General features: G+C 41.0%; 2 protein-coding genes across 8 annotated transcripts in view; one reads left to right on the forward strand and one right to left on the reverse strand.

The window, feature by feature from the left end:
- Positions 1–8,000, forward strand: part of WDR19 (WD repeat domain 19) — a 43,764-nt gene extending 35,764 nt beyond the window's left edge. For 4 of the 5 annotated variants that reach the window (XM_061471037.1, XM_061471029.1, XM_061471046.1 and 1 more), the window contains 7 exons: positions 1,030–1,154; positions 1,845–1,926; positions 2,559–2,709; positions 4,591–4,714; positions 6,298–6,374; positions 6,987–7,106; positions 7,887–8,000. In XM_061471037.1, the coding sequence (XP_061327021.1) occupies positions 1,030–1,154; positions 1,845–1,926; positions 2,559–2,709; positions 4,591–4,714; positions 6,298–6,374; positions 6,987–7,101 (674 nt within the window). In that variant the 3' untranslated portion in view covers positions 7,102–7,106; positions 7,887–8,000. Of the gene's footprint in view, positions 1–1,029; positions 1,155–1,844; positions 1,927–2,558; positions 2,710–4,590; positions 4,715–6,297; positions 6,375–6,986; positions 7,107–7,886 lie in introns of those variants that run through there. The other variant, XR_009746543.1, reaches the window with a different exon arrangement.
- A 424-nt stretch (positions 8,001–8,424) lies between these two features.
- The window catches only part of RFC1 (replication factor C subunit 1), a 38,347-nt gene continuing 26,149 nt past the window's right edge, over positions 8,425–20,622 (reverse strand). For all 3 annotated transcript variants that reach the window (XM_061471092.1, XM_061471082.1, XM_061471074.1), the window contains exons 10-25: positions 20,391–20,498; positions 19,681–19,860; positions 19,246–19,350; positions 18,532–18,928; positions 17,633–17,742; positions 15,934–16,048; positions 15,383–15,471; positions 14,199–14,336; positions 13,637–13,732; positions 13,375–13,473; positions 12,785–12,939; positions 12,547–12,664; positions 11,483–11,628; positions 10,838–11,051; positions 9,580–9,771; positions 8,425–8,992 (exon numbers count right to left, since the gene is read on the reverse strand). In XM_061471092.1, the coding sequence (XP_061327076.1) occupies positions 8,894–8,992; positions 9,580–9,771; positions 10,838–11,051; positions 11,483–11,628; positions 12,547–12,664; positions 12,785–12,939; positions 13,375–13,473; positions 13,637–13,732; positions 14,199–14,336; positions 15,383–15,471; positions 15,934–16,048; positions 17,633–17,742; positions 18,532–18,928; positions 19,246–19,350; positions 19,681–19,860; positions 20,391–20,498 (2,361 nt within the window). In that variant the 3' untranslated portion in view covers positions 8,425–8,893. The remainder of the gene's footprint in view (positions 8,993–9,579; positions 9,772–10,837; positions 11,052–11,482; positions 11,629–12,546; positions 12,665–12,784; positions 12,940–13,374; positions 13,474–13,636; positions 13,733–14,198; positions 14,337–15,382; positions 15,472–15,933; positions 16,049–17,632; positions 17,743–18,531; positions 18,929–19,245; positions 19,351–19,680; positions 19,861–20,390; positions 20,499–20,622) is intronic.

Below are 20,622 nucleotides of genomic sequence, written 5' to 3' on the forward strand. Positions count from 1 at the left end.
TTGGATTTATGTAATCACACAATTTTAAGACCTCATATTATACTGAGAGTCTGGAACAGAGCATGCAAAATTAATGTTGTTTTCCAGCAACTAATTCTGGACTGATAGTCAGCTGCTACACACAGATTCCATGCAGGTTGATTCAGTTGTTGTATATAATGACACATAACCAACTACTCTGTAGAATAAAACCGTTTGCCAGTAGAGGAAAAATGTTTGCTGAAATAACTGCATCTGAAATTTCCTTTGAATGCCTCCAGCTGCAAGGAGTATGACTCCTTATAGGCTAATAATGAAAACAAAAACCCCAAACAAAAATAAGCCAAAACAAAGCAAGAACAAGCAAGGAGCCAGGAGTAGCCTAACCATACTAATCACAGATTGTTTTCAGCAACACTGATAATTTAGTAAGATGGTGTGTGGTTTCTGGACAATCCTTGATAGTATCCTTGAAGCAGTTTAATCTTGTGAATTCATACTCACCATGGCAGAGAAGGTGGAGCTAGATCGTCTTAACATCCTTTCCAACCCAAACCATTCTATGATTCTGTTCTATGAATATTCACATTTTAGTTCTCTCTCTGACAGATTTTAGGTTGGTTTGGTTGCAGAGGCAAACAGTTGCCAAAGCCAATAAAGTAATATTTAAACAACAGCTTTTCAATAGCTGACACTGAAGAACAAAAAGATGTAACAGCTCTAAATGCTCAAAAAATATCTTTTCTCCTCTTTATAGTGGAAACAATGCATTTTTCTATTTTTAAAGTTTCATTATATGAAATGGTCATCCACATGTGTATTTTCCTACTGTTTAGCTGAATTCTCTAAGCGTAATTGTTTTTCTTATTTAACTCCCTGGCTGATACCGTTCAGGATACTGTGACAAGCAACTGCTTTCCAAAGAAATTGTTATGCAAAGGTTTTGCACAAAGAATCAACTTAACTTCCTGTTCAGCTTCCATGTGTGTCATTGGTAAAGAAATTGTTATGAAAAATTGAATTTCCTGTTCATTGTTGTTTTTTTGTAAGGAAACTACCGAAATGCACACGATGTTCTTTTCAGCATGTATTCAGAGTTAAAGACCCAGAAGATAAAAATCCCTTCCGAGATGGCTACAAACCTTATGATTCTACACAGCTATATGTTAGCAAAGGTAAAGAATTGAGAAACTGTATTTATGTGTAAGTTAAGTTAAATAGTTTCTGATTTGTTGAGCTGTACCTCCAGACGCTCTGTATACGTAAATCACATTGTCATATCACAATGTCGCATATCACAGAATCCAAGTGAAGGTTAACAGCAAGCTTCAGGACAATCCATGGTTGGGTTTGCCTCTTTGGCATATTCTTTTCTTAAATACTGAATAATTAAAAAACTACATATGACTTCCTGTATTTCTTTTGCATTTGTACTTACAAATGTCATGCTAGTAGTGCAATATTATTATCGTTATTTATTATTATCCATAAGCAGATCATTGCTCTTCTGTAAATGAAATTGAACAGGGGGTGCTCAGAGTATTGCTGGTAGCTAACCTGAATATCTGTTCTGGTAGCCCACCAAAATATCTGTTCGGCTGGCAGCCAGCTCCTGGCCTCCCTCTCTGCCAGCAGTGAGGCAAGAGCAGGCACATGGCAGGCTGAAGGCCAGAAAGACTGTTCTAGGAAAGAGTGTCTTTCCTCTCTGCTGTGTGTCTGGTCCTTTCTGCAGTGCATGGTACACCTCTGCTCAGTTTCTTGAAAGAGCTGTGGGCTTGCAGCTCCCAGAAAGATGAATGGCAGGAGTGGGCTGTGGGAATGACTCGGTAACAGCCACAGTTAATTTGCTGTTTATTGTATTCCAGACCCACATCAAACGTGGTGATCACATGAAGGGAGCACGTATGCTTATACGTGTAGCCAACAACATCAGCAAGTTCCCATCACGTAAGTGCCATCAGTGTAGCTGGGCATGCTGCGTACTCTGCAGGAGAATTCATTAACTATGGCATTGGAAGAGGCATTCTCCTCTTGTGATCCTGTAAGGCACACAACAGCACAAATGCACAGTGTGCTCTGCCGTCCTTCCCAGGACAGCTCTTTGGCAGAGGGCCCCCAAGATGGTTGCCTCATGAACAGTTTCATCTGTCCTTGCCATAACTGTGGTCCTTAGCTGCCTAACCCAAACACACACACAGGGTGTCAGGATCGTATGTAACCAACTGATTGGTTTTGGGACATCATCACAAAATTTGAATCAGTGTTCTTTTGAAAATACTTTTTGGGTACATGGAAATAGTAGGCTAAAATGTAGACTTTAAATGGCGCAGACAGATCTGGGAGAAATGGTTATCATCAAAACATGCCTGCTGCCCTGCTGAGCTTCAGGAATGCAAAGAGAGGTGAAGCCACAATTTTCTTGTATATAGTTACAGGAATTGCACAAATTGTGCAACTGTATACCATGAGGAAGAAAAATACTGTCAGTTTTCATTAGCACCTTTTTCGCTGCATTAGCTCAAAGGCTGTCAGTGTTAATATTGGTAAATAAATATTTGATATAATTGTTTCTGTTACAGATGTAGTGCAAATTTTGACTTCAGTTGTAATCGAGTGTCACAGAGCAGGACTGAAGAACTCAGCCTTCAGTTTTGCTGCTATGTTGATGAGACCTGAGTATCGCAATAAAATAGACCTTAAATACAAAAAGAAAATTGAAGCAGTGGTCAGGTGAGCATTGTTCAGCTGTACTTTCAAACGTACATACACAATATCAAGGCTTTATCAGCTTTGGCTGCTGCAGCATCAGCAGTATGTGCTCTTCTGTTAGACTGCCGAGTAAAATAAAAATGAATGGAAAGGCAAATAAAATAGATGAATTCTTGACGTTTTCTTCCTCCTCTGAAGTTCTGTTTTGATAGATCCTAGCCAGTATTTTCTGCCAGAGAAGGAAATGTAGGTGAGCATGTAAAAGTATGTGTAATATTTTCCTTATTTATTCTGCTAGCCTGTAACCTTTCTGAGGGTCAGGGACATGCTGAGCCCATATGGGTGTTTTTATTAATTCTCTAAGCTCTCCATGAGCTTATCTGGTCCCTGCTTGAAACCATGTACATTTTCAGCAACAGGTGACTCCCCTGACAAGAAGTTCCATTGTGTCAAGACTGGTCCCAGACTAGTTTAATGCAATGCCATGTACTTTTCCTCTTGGGAGAGGTCTAGCCTTCTCTGTGTCACTTGGGATTTTATAGACCTCTGTTTTTGCTTATTCCTCCTCTAGCATCAGTCATGTGTTTGCAGGACCTAAAGAGTCCCAGCTTGCACAGCTGTTACTTTATGGATACTGATCCCTACAGCCTTTCTCTGAAACTCTTCTCCAAAAATGTAAGAGGCAGGACTAACAGTATACCTTGTATTTAAGATGCGGACAACCAGTGGATTTACATAGTAGCAGAATGACTAGGTTTGTCCTACTTGATTTGCTTTGTTTTGTAGCATATATTGTAGTGGAAGATCCTTTTCCTAAGCCACAGCAGTTCGGAGCCCCATCATCTTATACATGAAAACTTTATTCCAACAGGTCTTGCTTTGGCTTCCCCCCACCCTTGTACATTCTTGTCACAAAGTTGTTCTGGCATCAGCCTGAATATTACCTGCAAGCTGTGGTGTCATTATTTTCACTTGCATGTTATGAGTATACAGAACAGCAGTAGGTTACCACAGCTGTGTACTGTGAGAACCCTTTACCCTATTACTTTTAATACTCTTGAACTACTTAATTAATGCAAAGTTCTTCCCTTGTACCTTGTTAAGACTTCCAGAACATTCCGTTAAGCTGCTAAAATAACATCAGTGCTAAAAGCTGTGTTGACTCATTCTGAATCAATGAAACAGGTTTATTCATACCTTAGATTGCAAGGGAAACATGCATGTCCAGGCTTATAAAATGAGAAATTAGGCTTTCTACAAAGAATCAATGTAGGCAGCCACCTAATGCTCTCCAGGGTTACTAGGCTAAACATTAGGAAGTATCCTCTTCACTGGAAAATATGCTAAAAGTGAATCCAAGCTCTTTGTCTATAAAAGTTACATAAATGACTGAAAGTTAAGGTCGCATATGAAATCCGAATAAAGGTCCAACTCCTTAACCCAGGTGCTGTCATGTCAGGACCATCACTCTGAGAGACACGGGATGAACACAAGCCTGGAAAAGGCAGTGTTACAACCTGTTTAGTCCTACCCAGATGCCTGTTTATTTCTTGTTACTTCAATTCTCTGTGGTCATTTCTGCCACAGAAAAACACTTAGAGAAACTGTAGCTTTATACATGAGTTTCAAAAACTTTCAAAGTATTGTGACCCATTACAGCTTTAAAAAAAGTTGTATAGTTTCAGATTAGATGGAAAGTTACATTTTTTGAATTTACATAACTGCAATGAAGCTTGGGTGACAGTTAAAAGAAATTACCTGGTAGAATACAACATAGCAACTGGCAGCTCCGCAACTAACTCAAAGGGAAAACACTTGCTAAATCTTAAAGGCATTGTAAGACATCTTTGGTCAAGTTCAAAGCACTTGACGTTTTTATCCACTTTTGTATGTTTCTTCTAGACATCCAAGCACAACAGCGATAGAAGAGCCAACAACAGCCTGTCCCTACTGTGCATTCCAGCTCCCAGAGTGTGAACTTCTGTGTCCCAGCTGCAAGAACAATCTCCCATACTGTATTGCAACTGTGAGTACCTGCTGCATCTCCGCAGTGTGAGCAGGAATGCAGACCTGCTCTCTCCTTCTAAAAATAAGGTCATCTGAACAAAGCTTGCTGGTAAATTCAAGCTAGATAATGGTTTTGTGATTAAACAGAATTGTGCTGCTGGTGCCTGCCCAGCTCAGCCCTCTGCTCACGTGTTCCAGTGCTCAGAGCAGTAACAGCAAGGACAGAATCTCCCCTTTCTTCTTCCATGTGCAGGATGCTTGCAGAGGGCTCACAGCTCTCCTCCCCTGAACTCAAGGCTGCCAAGACTTCAGATAAATAAAACACACCCATAACTAAACACACCCATAACTAAACCACTGCAAAACCTGTTTGGGGGAATACCCAGAGTGGAGCAGAATTTTTGGCACTTCCAAGATTAAGAAGTCGTTCAGCTACTGACCTACTACTGGTCCGTACAGAAATGAGGTATTTTTGTTTCAGGATACTTTAAAGCATACTGGAAAGGTATGGGTGGGGTACCTTTCCCCGTGGAAGAGCCATGCATCCTACTGGTACCAGCATGAGTATAAAATCTCTAGGCTGAGGTTAGCTACTATATAGTTAATACTATTTCCATTGGGTTCAAGTGTCATGCTAGAATCACAAGAAAAAAAACTGAGAATTTACTTGAGCAGGAATCCAGTGTTGGAGTTAACATTCTTTATTAAAACAAAGGAATTAAATCTTACAAAAAGAAAGAGTAGGAGCAATTATCTATTTTTAGTTACTCTTGTTTTAACAGAGTAAGATAACCAGTGTATTTTAGAAGTATTTATTTCTTCACGAAATAAAACAAGGCTTTTAAACACAGCTTTATGAGCCAAATGATGTACATATTCATCTGTATTTCACACAATTTATTTAGGCTCCAGCTTGGTTATAGCTCATTAACATCACAGGTACTGGTAGCATCATTAGGAACGCAGCATTTTCAAAAACCTTATAAGAGTCAGCATCAACAGTCTACATTGTGTATTGTACTAGAGCATAAATCTCTATGCATAGTTCAAAGTGCTGTTGTGTGGTTTTAGTATTGAAAAGGTACATACGAATTCTTGCTATCAAAAGCAAATTAATAAACCCTACCCTAAATGAGGAATCATGTCTGTTTAAAGAGGCAATTACCAGGCACTCACTATGCTCACATTTGTGACAGGACTAAAAATGACCTCCTGGGCTCAGGTGACACGGCTTCAGGGCTTTCATCATGTGTAACACCAGGAATCCCAGTACTTTCTGTGCAGCTCTAGACATATGCACAGGTGACATTCTAGAATTGCTAAACAAATCATTTTAAAAGTTGTGATTCACTACACTCTTAAGATTATTTTTTTTTTGAGAGGAATGCAGATTACAATGAGAACACTGTCTCGCCAAGAGCTGCTTTCTCATGACAGACTTTACACAGGAATCCAACACAAGTAACATCATTTGGGGTTTAAGTTCCTCAAGATATTTAGAACTCAGTTGCTGAGACTTTTACACAGTAACAGGTACAAAACTAAATGCCCAAGTAGTAGGCCAGCCAGTGCCTTTTAATTACTTGAGGCTTTTGCCTGCAGGGTCGCCACATGGTCCAAGATGACTGGACAGTCTGCCCGCACTGTGACTTCCCTGCCCTCTATTCAGAATTCAAAAAGTAAGTTGAGATCTTTTTTCTACTGCAGGATTTCAATGCTTGATCATATTTTAGCAGCAAATTGCTTCATTTGATACTAAAACCAGGTAACAGCTGGGTTGGGGTGGAAGAGGAATCCCTTTACGTGGTAGTTTCACCTAACATAAAGAACATCGCTTCAAAGTGGACCAGAAACTGCAATAAGAAACTCTACCAGAATGCAGGGCTGCAGCACCATGACCAGAGATGGCCAGACTTGTGCAAGTTCTCAGCTCCTTCCAGGAAGACAACCTGATGTGGGGCAGGGGAAACATGGGCACAGCAGCAGTCACCAAAACCAAACACACACAATACTAGGGCAGACTAAGGCAGCAACAGCCTCTCATCCCTGATAATCATCCATGTGGGAATGGGACAGGATAGCTCTTCTTCAGATGTCAGAACTGTGAAGCTGCAGAAACTTCATGTTCTAGTCCAGGCTCCTCTGTATATGTTGTAAGTGCTATTGCTCTGGCCTGTATTTGTTACATAGCACAGGTCAGAACTTTGCTGTGCTTTCTGCTTCAGGCCTGGCTCTTCCTTAGGAAAACATTAGAATTCCCATCTGATTCATCACCCTTCTTTTTGAAACAGCATGTTAGAGACTGAAAACACATGTCCAATGTGTTCTGAAAGGATTGACATTGCTCATCTTAAGAAAATAAATGATTGCACACAGTATCTCACACCAGAAAATGGGGACCAATAATGCAGGTATGTTCTAGAGCCTGTACTTTTATACTTAATGGGGCCCATTCTAGGGGGGATTGTAGAGTGTTTCCCAGCAAGGGAAGTGCAATGTTCAGGGATCTAACTTAAAGCCTGGGTCTGTGCCTCAGATACGGGAGACCCAGCTTTATAGCCTCCTTGCCCTCAGGCATGCAGACACCAGCAGGTTTTGCTGCTGCAGCTAACCTGGTTGTTAAATCATTTCGATAGTGAGGCTTTAAACCACTTTACCTCTTTGATATCATCTGTGGCATGTTTGTCCTGAACACTAGCTGGGCTTTAGCAGCAGCGAGAACAGGCTGGAGATCACAGCAGCATCAAAGGTTTCCGCAGAGCTACCAACAAGTGTTTAAGTGGAGGAAGAGAGAGATGCTAACTGGAAGGAGCAAATCTAAAATGCAGGTTACATGATTTTAGTTTGTGTTTAACAGAATCTAATCACAGGGTAACAGCAACATAGTATTGGCTGGACATACTTGTATTTCAAAGTGAAAAATGACACCACTGCTCTGTCTGTACCACACACTTTGATCCAAGACTGCACTTTTAGTTAAAGAAATGGTAACTGAAAAGGAGTTAAAGAAATTCCTCATTAATTTTAACATTTGAAGGCAAACACAGTCTGTGAATACTTACCTACAGGTCAGAGTAATGCTACAGGTCAAAATAATGCACAAATGATACTATGAAATAAACTTTTTACTCCTAGTCTCAGAAAGCGCATTTGCTGTCACAGGCTGACTGACCACCGCTGTTTTCTTTCAGAAAGGCATGTGTTGTCTGGTAAGCAACAAGGAAAGCTCCATCACTGCATCACACATCTCTTCCCTCTAGGATTTAGTAGCAACCACATGTCACTTTATTTTATGATAGCCTGTATTTGGCTTTTGATAAATCTTGACTTTGATTGTTATAGTAATAAAATTGATTGATAATTCTTCTTACCAAGCCAGATGTGTATTTTATCTGCACCAGAGACAAACCAAGGGGCATTCTGTGTTATAGGAGTGGCAAACCCCCCAAGGCATCTCTCTCTTCAACATCAGATCTGAATTTTTATGACTGTTTTCTATTAAACATTTCTTACTTTAAGTATTCTTTTCTGGTTTTGATTAAAGATGCAACTCATACAAGCACAAGCTCCTCGTGTTTTGGAACTAAACCCCTCACTGCTTTTCTGTGCTTCTGACTGAACAAAGGGAAGTTGTAGGAAAAGAATAACACCACGTCCTGTACGTGAAGGAAAGCCAAAACCCTGAAGCAAAGAGAGGGCAAGACAACACTCCACGAACTTAACCAAAGCTTTAAAAGACTTCTGTGAAACATTTTATTGCCATTTTATACTCTGCTTAATTTCTATAATGTACAAAGACATCACTTAGGTTTGGGGGGTGGTGTTGGGGTGGTGCATCATTTACAAGAGTTCTCCACATAACATCACGGGATTTGTTATAAAAAAGAAGAAACAGAACCAAACAAAGGTAGAGAAGTCCTATGAAGACTCAGCAGGTAACTAAGGGCCACACTTTTGTTCTGTTCATGCACCTCGGTGTCTGCTGCACAAGGCTAGTTAATAGCTTGTAATGTTGTAGCATGTTAAGAGTAAGTACCACACAGCGCAGTGCCAGAGTACGGTAGTTACATCACCCCTACAAGAGGAGCATTTTCAACACACCAGTTATACCTTCCCAGCTCCAGCACTGGATACATGTCACGGTCCTGCCACAAGTCAGATCAACAAAACTGCATCCAGAGCAAGATTTTTTTACTGTTTAATGTCTTGTTTTCTCTTTTCTTTTCCCCTCTTTTTTTGTCGTTTCTTCTTTTTTCTCTCTTTTTGGCAGCTTGGAAGAAGACTTCACCTTTTTTTGCTGTAAAACAGAATGTGCAGACAGTTTTAAATTCAACTGCAACCCGTCAAAAGCACAAGTCAAAATGCTGTCAGGGTTCTTCTCCCCTTTGAGGTATGAAGTTTAAATGCCATGGGGCATACAGACTCTACAATATTGAGTCCTGAGGGCTGACCACAGCTCCCTGATTTGGCAATACATACAAAGGGCATTACTGGAACTGTCATCTGGGATAACCACATGCAGAGACCTGTGGCTGCTCCTTACCAATGGCACCATCCCCACCAACACATAAAATACTACTAAGTTTTGGAATTGGATGCAGTAATCACAACTTCTCAGTGACACCTCACTCTGAACCAACGCTCGGGCAGAAAGCAATGGATGGAAATAACTAGTGACAGTGTGAAAAAGTCAAAGTTACTAAAGAATTTAAAAGTTGAGCGATGATGCATTCAGCATCTACTGTAATGTTCCGGCCTGTCCCATCCCCTGTCATGTCGTTCCCCCCCCCTTCATTCAGATGATGTTCCAAGTCCTAGAAATGTAATTAAGAGAAAAAACCCACAGTTCAGTGGGGTCATTTTACACTGTACAAACTAAGTCACCTTAATCATTGCATCACTGTCGACTGTATCTTGCTCATCCTCATCAGACTGGATCTCTTCCACATTAAAGTCTTCATTCATTTCTAAGGTGGACACAGATCCTGACTGCCTTCTAGATGTCTTGACAAAATTAAGTGAATATGGAGTCAGATGTGCCTCTCTGTTGTAACCACGTGTAAAAGCTGCTTTGACCTGTGAGGTTGGAAGGAAACACTATGAACACCAGCTTAGGAACTGCAGATTGTTGGCTAACCAACTCCTGGCTAGAGATTCCACATTGTCTTTCCTTTGGGAAGGTGTGGCCAAAGAAACATACGTAAAAGAAGACGCTATCTCGAAAGGATGTAACATCTAAGAGCTGTATGGTTAAGGCTCATTTTGAGTCCCACATAATCCTCAGCTAGAGCATGCATCTTCAGATGATTCTTGCTTAGTCCTCCAATAATTTCAGCACTGTTGTTCTGCTGCTCCCAACCCAAGTCACACACACCAAAGCACTCTCAGCAGCACTGGACACCTGTCACGCTGGAGCAGCATATGTAGACAAGGTCCAAGCACCCAACAGTAGCACTGCTTTAGTTATCACAGGGAAAATCCTTCTCTTTCCATAAGCACTTAATCTGGGATGGGGAGACCATGGTTGAGCTGTCACACCTGCCTAATCTGTAGTAGGGACCTCAGCTTAAGCTCACCTTATACGGCATGAGGGTCTCAGCTACTGGAGTGGACTAGGTGGATACTGGAGGGGCACCACACAATTCCCCCCGGTTGGGCAGTTCAGTCTAACTGGACTGTGAGAGATGCAAGCTGCAAGCAGGCTCCTAATTCAGTGCCCACACCATAACAAATGTGCCTCCATCCTCCTTTGCACACTGGTGAGTAAGGCAGCGCTGTGCTGTACGTGAACGGCTGATACAGCTTATAGCCAGGGGCTCCCTTGTAGAAAGGCAAAGCATTCCCTGTTCCTTGCGTTCCACTTCCATGCCCCAGACACGGCTGACTCCCAGCACAATTTTACACCAGGGACAGCAGGCATAAGATTCCCTAATGAAGCAGGCCTCACCATCTTTTAGGACCTACCCCTGAAACTTTAGTAATATGTTTGACAGCTGATTTACAAAGACTACTATTAATTAGGTTACAGTTACTAAGCAGCTGCACCTACTTCAGCCTTTCAGCAGCACATCCATACCGCAGCTATTATTCTATGATTTCTTTTTAAAGATACCAAAGAAAAAAAATTACTAGTCAGTTTTACCTTGGGATCCAGCTTTGAGAAAGCACTGGGTTTGCCTCCCCACATGCTTATTTCCATGATATTGTCAACATCTTCTTTCACCAAGCAGTAAGAGTCCATGAAGTTTATAGCTTGCTGTACACCATCTGCTCCAAAGTCTTTCAAGGGCTGGACAAGCGCATCCCGCAAATACGACAAATACTCCATGTTTACTGTCCTCTTGCATGTCTGGGTTCTTTTGTCAAATTAAAAGTAGTAAGTGGATGTGTACACCGCCACTACTCAATTCTAAACACAAGCTAGCTGTAGGTAAGGCCCTCAGCAAATAGACAATCAGCTGCCTTGAGAGCTAACTGCAAGTGGTACTGTGCCACTCCTGCCATACCTGCACTAGGGATGACATGAGGTATTCAAACATCAGTCTGGGGAAACAATAGTTTCAGGGCGGAGGGAAGTCACAGTGCTGCTGACTTAACTAGAAATATTTGCAGTATGACTATTGACCAGATTAAACATTAAAAAAGTGTCATCAGCAACGCAGGAGCATTTTCACAGATTGTACAGTAAGTCTGTGCCAAGCACAGCAAGGAATTAATGGCAGGTAATGAACTAGACAAGAACTAAATGTGTAACATTTGATATAAACCAGAAGAAGGTCAGTAGTACCTGAGACTCATGTGCATTCCCAGTTCTTGAATGATACGATCATGTTTACCCGTGGATGAAAATTTCCCCAGCCAGCTGGGAAAGACAGGAAACTGGGACATGGAACCTCTCATCAGCTCCCCTGGGAGAACACTGGCATAAATAGCCTGAAAAAGTAACACAGATGCCCAGCTCAAACCACACTGAATTAGTCTCACTGACACAATGACGTACAACCCCGCTTGTCTGCATGAAAGGGAGTAGTACAGTTCCAGCTTGTTTTAAGAGAACTCTTGCTTGGTTGCTTGTTTCTCTTCAACCATTCTTAAGGTACAACTTCATCTCTTGTACCACCCCGTCTGTTACCATGTTCTAAAATATCTGTGAAATGATCTCTCTTTTAAAAGCCGTTTAAAGAAAAAAAAGACCACCCTTGTTTCTTACATCCAGTATGGAGTGCAGTCAGACAAACAGCTGACCATGCAAATAACTGCTGTCATCTCCAACAGACAGGTGTGGTGAAGGAGATATTTCTGAAGAACACCACGAATCTACACAAACTCAGCCAGGCAGGTTCCTAAGCAACTTATCAGTCTGCACCTGTGCTAAGCATGGGATGAACTAGATGCACTCTGGAGATCCCTTCCGACTTAATCCGTGGTACATTCTCTGATGCCAGTGATAATCTTTCAAGCACAAGTCTTGTCAATGTTTCAGTGATCAGTGAAGAGTACAGTGACAAAGCTTCAATCCTCTGTGCTTTGAGAGATACCAGCCCGGTGAGAGGCTGGGATAGGAAGCATGTAAAACAGAGTAGGCTCATAGCTACACATCAGAAGTGGTGTGTGCCATGTGCTCCTATGCTTCAGAATGATGGGACAAGGTTTCTGAAGTCTCAGAAGACTTCACCTCAAGATAGAGTGTGGGTTCAACAATATGAATATGGGAAACTGCTCTCACCAGCAACACAAACACTGCATGAAGCATGAACTTTGCAGGTCATAAAAATTATACTGAAACACCAGTTTCAACAGATCGCTCTTTTATACTGGACACCAATAAAAGGACATGAGTGCTGTGCTCACTTGTATTGGTAGAAGATTCCAGTTTTGCTTGCTACGAATCTGTCTGTCCACTATATCACCATCACAGATACTATCAGCTGCTCTACTCAAGAGCACCAAGTGCTTTTTCAGATTTCCTCTGGAAAAAAAAAAAGAACAAGTTGACTGTATTACAAACCAAAAATACCCAGACAGGTTTTAGCCTAGTTTTACGCCCCGACACAAAAGCCTATGTCAATCTGGGTACGGAATAACTCACCCAGCAGCAGCCGGTTTCACGTGTACGTAGTTCTCTTGGACAAAGAGAGGTGCTAGGGAATAATCGTGGAAGAAAAGATCCAATTTGTCTATGAGAGACATACGAGAAGGCTCGCCTCCAGCAGCAAAAACCTTACGGACAACGTCAAAAGGGCCCTAAGTAAATGGTATTTCACAACGTCAGTGGGTTGCAGGTCAACACAAACCATAAGACACAGCTCAATATCAATAAAAGTACTTCAGTGATGGTACCCAACAACACCTGGACTCATCAATACAAATTCAATGCTCAGTATTTCCTTCCTAGCACTTCAGGAGTTTTGAGAATTCTGGTTTACTTCTGATATTAAGAGAATTATCTATTAAATAGAGGACTTAGGATGAGCAAAACGAGCTTCATAGTTGCATCTTATGTAAGCAACCAACATCAAAATATATACTCACTCCTGGATTTACTGTTTTTTTACCTGTCTTCGCCAATTTTACAGCTCCCTGCATCTAGGCTGTCAGTGCTTTAGAAGATGCTTATAAAGCTTAGTCACTATATTAGAATATATGACAGTAAAAGCCAATCCAGTATTTTACACTTACCAGTTTGATATCCTTCTTGGCTCTGCTGGCATCAGTTTTAGCCTCATCGTAAGTCAATGATTTATCTTTTGCACACCACATATTAAGGTTATGTAAAACCTAAAGAACAAAATTTACAATTTGGTAGCATTAAATGGAAGACTCAAGCAGAAAAGAAGTCTCATCTCTATACATAACGATACTGTTCAAATACTATGCTGAAGTCAAGGACGTGTGTATTATGTGCTATCTGAATGGACACTGATGTTTAATTGGCACTGACCTGTCTGATGTCCTGATTTGCTGCCAGGATTATCTCTTGCATAGCAGGTGGTGGAATTTTTAAGCCTTCTTTAAACGCTATAGACATCATGGCACCCTGCAATACACACATCAATTGTCATCAGAGAATTCCTGTGAGTTCTTCCCCCTACAGAACACACTGACACCTCTATGAAAGAGGATTATCATATCCATAATCATATCTAGGTTTCTAAAGCACATATAATTTAAACTTTCTCTTAAACACAAGTCATCCCGTGAGTCATCCCAAATATAAGCCATCCCTTTTTTAAGTGTAAAACCTTTACACCTTTTTTGGTGTAAAAAAGCACATGGTCATTAAAAAAAAAAAAAAAAATTATCTTTGGATGTACTTAAGATAGACTTCTAAAATGTGAAAGGCTTTGTGATATTTCATTCTTGGGAAGAAAAACTCAAACAACCCACTTTGAAAAGCCATTAAGTTTTAGGTGGTGTTTCCAATTTTGTTCAAGTTCCACCACGCGAAGACAAAAGTTACTGATGGCAATCCAGTGCAGCCCACACAGCCACAGCCTTCTTACCTTTATCTGTTCTAGACGAGGTCTCTGAAAACGAATATCAAAGCAGTAGTGGACCAAGGAACGCATTTTAGGATGATTGCGATCGTTACACATACAGATGATGGGGACCTTTGTGTGTCTAATCAAACCGATCAACTCCTGCGATTTAAACACGTTACAACAATTACTTCAGATAACTCGGAAAACAAGAATGGTTGAAATGTAATACCAAGCAGCATTTATCCCTGCCTTAAATCAGACCCTTGAGAGGTGCAAATCTATAGAACTTTTCCTATTACAATCATGCTTCTACATAATGAAAACACAGCCCCTCTCCTACTTCTGCTTGCTATTCTATTTAGCTGCAATAAATCTGCTGTATACTCACTTCCACTATCTACTCCCAGCAACCATGTTTGGCCTGTTCTTCATGCAACGTATGAAGATCAATAGCCCAGAGTAGAGCTGTTCACCTGCAGAGCTAGGTTCATTTGTCTAAAGCCCAGTCTGACCTGGCCCATGCCCAGAGGGAGGACAGTGCAGTCTTTCTGACTGCACCCTGCCATAAACAGTGAAGAAGCAGGAAGTAAAAAGATCAGCACTTCCCTGTCCAAAGAGCTCAGCCCTGAGGCTTCAGGATCACTAGGCTTACCAGAACAAATTTTGCCTGCTCTAATGAAGGTGAAATTCAGTTCAATTTCATGTTCCTGCAATGTAAATGTCTCCATCTGAACTAAAGATCTGGTTTTTGTCAAAGTACTGCATGTGATCACAGGAATTTTTCAGACACTAAAACTGGAGCTGCTAAGGAGAACAAAGGATAATACTGCCTATGCCACATTACTAATTCAGTGTTACTGCCTCCCGAAGAGAGCAACCGTCCCAACCAGATTACAAACCTCCCACTGCAGGTAGGTGTCAGCTACAGAGACTTTAGGATCAATTAACCTGTACAAGAATAAACATCAAAAGCACACACACCCCAGTTCATCACGACAGGTGTCAATTTTACAGAGGTATCATTTTTTCCCCCTCTACCAGTGGGTAATCCTTCTTACAAAGACAGGCTTCTAACAGATAAGCTACTCTACAGAGACTTTCTATGGACCATGGGCTGAGAACAGCAGAGTGGCTTGAAATATTTAGTGTTATATATGGTATGCACTCTCAGCAATGGCATTAGCTAATAACTATAGGAGTTTCACCTGAATCCCTCCTCTGTCTTCATTGCCTGCCATACCATCCACTTCATCCATGATCAATACATGTTTCCCGCTAACTGATGAGGATGTGCCTGAAAATGAATATGGACAAAAAAAATGAGATGGAAATAAAATATGGACTTGCTCAGAGTTTTACATAATGCTTTATAGGTTAGGTAACCCCATCTTAAGACAACTGATGTGGTGGTGAAACTCTTGCTCTACCACTTGATCACATGAATCTATGTTCAGAGAACAGAACTGACTATAACGTTGTGTCATCTTCCAAGAAACAAGTCCCATGCAACAGAAAAGCAACTGCAGATTCTTAAGCAGTTCGTGCAGATTAACTTATGGTACTAATAGCAGGATTTAATTCTACAACTGAAGATGAAATAAAACAGCTTATTAAATGAAGCCATCCTTATTAGAGCCAGATCTCTCCACGTGAGGAGTAAGTTGAGTTCCTAACACTTGTGCAATAAGGAAGTTCTGTCCCTCCTGTAACCGAATTCTTAACACAACAAAAATCCTCCTTCAAACAACAGACATACCAGAACAGAAGTCTTTGATGCTGGTGTTGTTAAGTGATTCAGAAACTACTTCCTTCAGACTGTTCTTACTGCGAGTGTCACTGGCATTCAGCTCCACATAGCTATACCCCAGTTCCTAGTCCAAACACAAAACCACACAAAAAATGAGAACACAGATCAGTGAAAGAACGTATGTGTACTCAGAGGTAGTATCAGTATTTCAGTGTCCCAGAAGAAAGCTCTTACAACGCTACTTTCACACCTAATTTCTGGCTTTGATTCCTTTTTACCCCTTTACTCTTTCTCTCTTGCACTCCAAAAATATTTACAATCACACATAATCACAGATATGCCCAAATGAGAATCTGGGGGCTGGGGGAAAGGGAAGAAGTCAGCACAGTTTTAGTTCCGGAAGATGAACAGAACTGCCACCAGGGACAGAAACAGAACTATAAGCCAGGGCTGCCTAAGCTCTGTGGTATTTCCAGCTGCATATCAAAGTCTTATGAGCAGAGAAGCTGAAGAAAAGAGAAGCTTTTAACTATTTAACAGCTAGGAAATGCATGGCTCCCCGAGCAGTCTGAACACTTCAGAACTGGGCTGGGCTGCATGAAAGTCCCTGAAAGAGCTTAACCCAGCCACTCCTTTATCCACAAACTCCCCTGCCAGGGCCATGCCCCAGCACTCCAGTGAGCTACACACAGCCTTGGTCTCTCAGCTTAAACAACCCTGTTTTGTTGGATGTTCCTGTGGGGAACAGTGAAATGCTTTGCAAAGACCTGAAGCAACTGCAAGCAAGCTAGGCCAGAAACTAGAAGCAGAGAAGACCACACTAGTGCAGAAATGACCCCATGCAAGCACATCCAGCTTTTCTGCAGGTCTAGCTTTGGGTGCGGCACCAGTTTGCTGGCCCGCACCTTTAAGGCGAAGGCAGAAGACTGGGAGTTACCCTATACAACTCAAATATTGCACTAAGTAATCACTCCTTCCCAGCACATAGATCAGGTAGCTGACAATAGTTCTTTGGAACCCTTCCAAGCTGGTAATACCATATTCTAAACAAGTTCTTGTAATTCAAAGAACAAAAATACTCTGTGAAGTGTTACAACAGCTCTATTAACAAGTCAGCTTTAACGCCATTTCTACAATCTGGAGGTCTCAGCTGATTCTCATGACACAGTTAGTGGAACACAGTGTTCAAGTACGTTAGGGAAAACTGATTTCTAAATTCAGATTTAGAAATGATCACAGAGTACTGTCAGCTTCTCTCATTCCAAAGTACTATTTGAATTTAGAATGAGTCTGGGAAACTGATCTTTGTTACAATATAAAAGCCATGGCCAAGTCTTTCAAAAAGGTTGCCAGAATTTGACTCCCACTAAATTCAGCTCAAATACTCTCCAACTTGTAGAGCTAGTGCTGAATGCTCAGTTTTTGTAAACCATCTTTAGTTGTTCAGCACACTGTGGCATGCTTCCTCTCAATATAACAGAAACCCAGACACCCACTGCTATACTCTCACCCCAGACTTGACATAAAGGTATCTATAAACTTCCACATATTTTCATCTGTAACCCTGTTCTGAGCAGGCAGAACTAGGCTAGGGGAGACACTGGCCATTCAAGCGATACCCATCTGCACACTGTGTCTGTATCCATATTCAGATATGGAAGCAATAAGGAACAAAACATGTTGGGAACTTGTGTCAATATGAACTCACCTTACAAACCAAAGAAGCTGTAGTAGTTTTACCAACTCCAGGTGGACCAGAAAGTAATGCTGCTTTAAAACCAGTACCATCATCTTTGCCTCCAGTTTTACTGTTCTTTGCTATAAAAGAAGATTCCAGGTATGTATTACAAATGGCATACTTCTAAAGGTATCAAACATCACTGGATGGTTTTCTGTAATTAGGGCCTCATATTAACATCAAAAAATGCATACATATCAGCATCCTAACTATTTGAGGAAAAGCAGTTTAAACCATCTTAATTTAAGACCTGCAGTGATTCTAAAATGAAAATAGGAAAATTGCTGTGTTTGTAACACAACTATTTCAGCGATTTCCTCACAAACACAGAACAGCAAAAGAAACCATGCACCCAAACAAACTAAACCAAACCCCAAACACACCACAGAAAAATTCCACTACCCACTATGGTTGAAGTGAAACTTTAAACACTATTTTAAACACATTAAAAAAAACGTCTATAGGATGACTCACTACACATGACATGGAGTTGTCATACGTGTCAGGCAGAACCAGGACTTTAAGAATTCATCTCTTCCTCATACATGACAGCAACAGTTTAGACATGATGCCATCCTGTATTTTCACCATGCGTACGGACAGGTTAGCACTGGCCAACATTCTCTTGGTGAGAAATAATTCAACAGGCCATTTTAAACCATGGCTTTCTGTTCTGTTTTGGGGGATGGGGAGTGGTAAGGTAACAACTGCTTCACCAAAATAAACCTCAGGTTCAACTGCTGCTAAAAATTCATCCAACTGAACCCTCAACTCCTGATTTCTAGAGCTGCTCTGCTATCTCAAAGGCCCATATTGCTCAGTGCGATTGGCATGGAGGAATACAGATAAAAGTTAACCATGCTGGTCACCTTGTCCATCCTCCAAGGTATCCGTGTGCCAGTTTCTGAGCCATCGGAGCAGTTTATTGGCACAGCTTTGTTCACCCTGCTGTCCAATTACTGCCTTAAGAGATACAGGCTTGTATTTATCCACCCATAGCAATCTCTCTGTTCCATCTTCATTAACCTCAGAGGCCAAGTTCCCCTTCAGACAGGAGGCTTCTTTCTTCTCTTCAGTCTGCCTTTTAAAGTCTGTAAGTTTTCGCACAGCAGTGGTTTCTCTCCTGGCAGATTTGACAGTATCTCCTTTTTCAGGAGTAGACTTGTATTTTTTATTATCAGCTTCCCTTTTGATGGGGCTAAAATTCCTTTTTCTAGCATCAGCTTTCTGTGGTGTCTTTTTAAGTCTTGACTCCGCCTTCTTTGCCTTAGGAAAATAAAGGTAACAAAATTAAAGGGAAATTAAAGAAAAGAAAAGGCAAAAAAGCACACAGTAGATAAATGGGCTGTCTTTAAACAGCTCTGTACAGGAGTGGTTAAGAAAGTAACAAAACCCCTATGGCTCCCAAGAAGTCTTAAACACAAATAGAAAATTTTCACTTTCAGTACTTTTAACCCAGAAGGTCAAACAGACAAGCACACGTGTTACTGGGACAGAAGACCAAAATGCCTTTCACTTAAAGGCAAACCAAAGGGAAAAAAAAACACCCAACCAACCAAAACCAAAATTTATAATAAACAAACCTCTGTTTCAGCTGCCAGCTCATATTTGGACTTTTTGCCTGGCATAGTTCGAATGAGATCAAACAGGCCGTCCTCATCAACAATTTTTGTCCCTAAAGCTGATGCCTGAAGCAAAAGTAAGAATTAGAAGGGAAGTCAAGGTAGGAGTTACATAATTCAATTCAAAAGTGCTTTCCAGAAAAGGCTGTGTTTAGGAACTGAACAAAGAAAAATGTGTCTATACACCCACAACCCCCCCCATGTGTTTATGCATATAAATAAATGTATATGTATATAAATAAAAAACAAAACCAAGCCCTAAAGCATTAGACAACTTTTTCTTTTAACATGCACTTTATTTGTAGTACTGCCTTGTTTTGACAGATACTGAAAATCAGTCAGATGTGAACAATTCAGAGTTTCATTTCTCTTTTGCTCAGGCACAGGAACACTCACCTTTTCGCATTTAGATTGGCCACAGTCTCGCCCCATAACCAGATAGTTTGTCTTCTTGCTGACATTTCCAGTGACTTTTCCACCGTAACGCTCAATCAGAGACTTGGCCTCATCTCTCTCAATACACTCCAGAACACCTGTAATTACGAATGTCAGGCCTTCCAAGCAGTTTTCAGCTCCCTGAGAACCAGAACATTGCAGAAAATGCCATTACCCGATGCAATTCCACCAAATACCTCTTCACCATGAGCTTCTTTAATCCCCTACTCTGTCAAGTACCCCATGAAACATCAAAAATAAGCTTGTCATACCTAGCTAGGTACTAGTTCTGGAAGTTCAAAAGCCATTAAAAGGAACAGCTAACCAACAGAACACACATTGCTTACCTGACCAACCCTACTCTTAACACTCTGCGCTTGAAGCACAGAATGTCAGTCAAATGAGCAACAGCAGTCTTCCAACTTTAAGACCAGTAACTATTATTCGTTATCATGACTTCATAAACCAAGTACTGGATTTAATTTCTTAGTATATTTCCTTACATTTAGTCACTGCTCTGGATTACAATTTAGCTTCTTCCAACACATACTTCCTATTTGAAAAAGACAGATGTTTTTAAACAGTTTAGCTGATACTTGTTAGAACACTTCTAACTATGTATATGATCCACTCCAGTTCCACATACAGAATTCTGGTGTAGCCAGACTTACCTGGGGTATCTCTTTGGAACCCAGTGCTCTTGGACCCTCACGATTAAGGAAGCTTCGGTAGGCTTGGTAATTGATTCGCTTCCTTTCAGAGTCCTCAGGACTTACAGACTTGGGCAGGAGACAAAAAAAATTACGACACATATCACGTATTTAAAACCAACAAAACAAACTCAAGCATCACAGTTTAAGACATTTTTATGCACCTAAGGAAAAAGATCTAAGACTTGTTTTT

The sequence above is a fragment of the Pezoporus flaviventris genome, unplaced genomic scaffold (assembly GCF_033815535.1).
Source record: "Pezoporus flaviventris isolate CSIRO_AGI_PZ_B2104156 unplaced genomic scaffold, CSIRO_AGI_Pfla_v1 ptg000002l, whole genome shotgun sequence".
Taxonomy (NCBI): domain Eukaryota; kingdom Metazoa; phylum Chordata; class Aves; order Psittaciformes; family Psittacidae; genus Pezoporus; species Pezoporus flaviventris.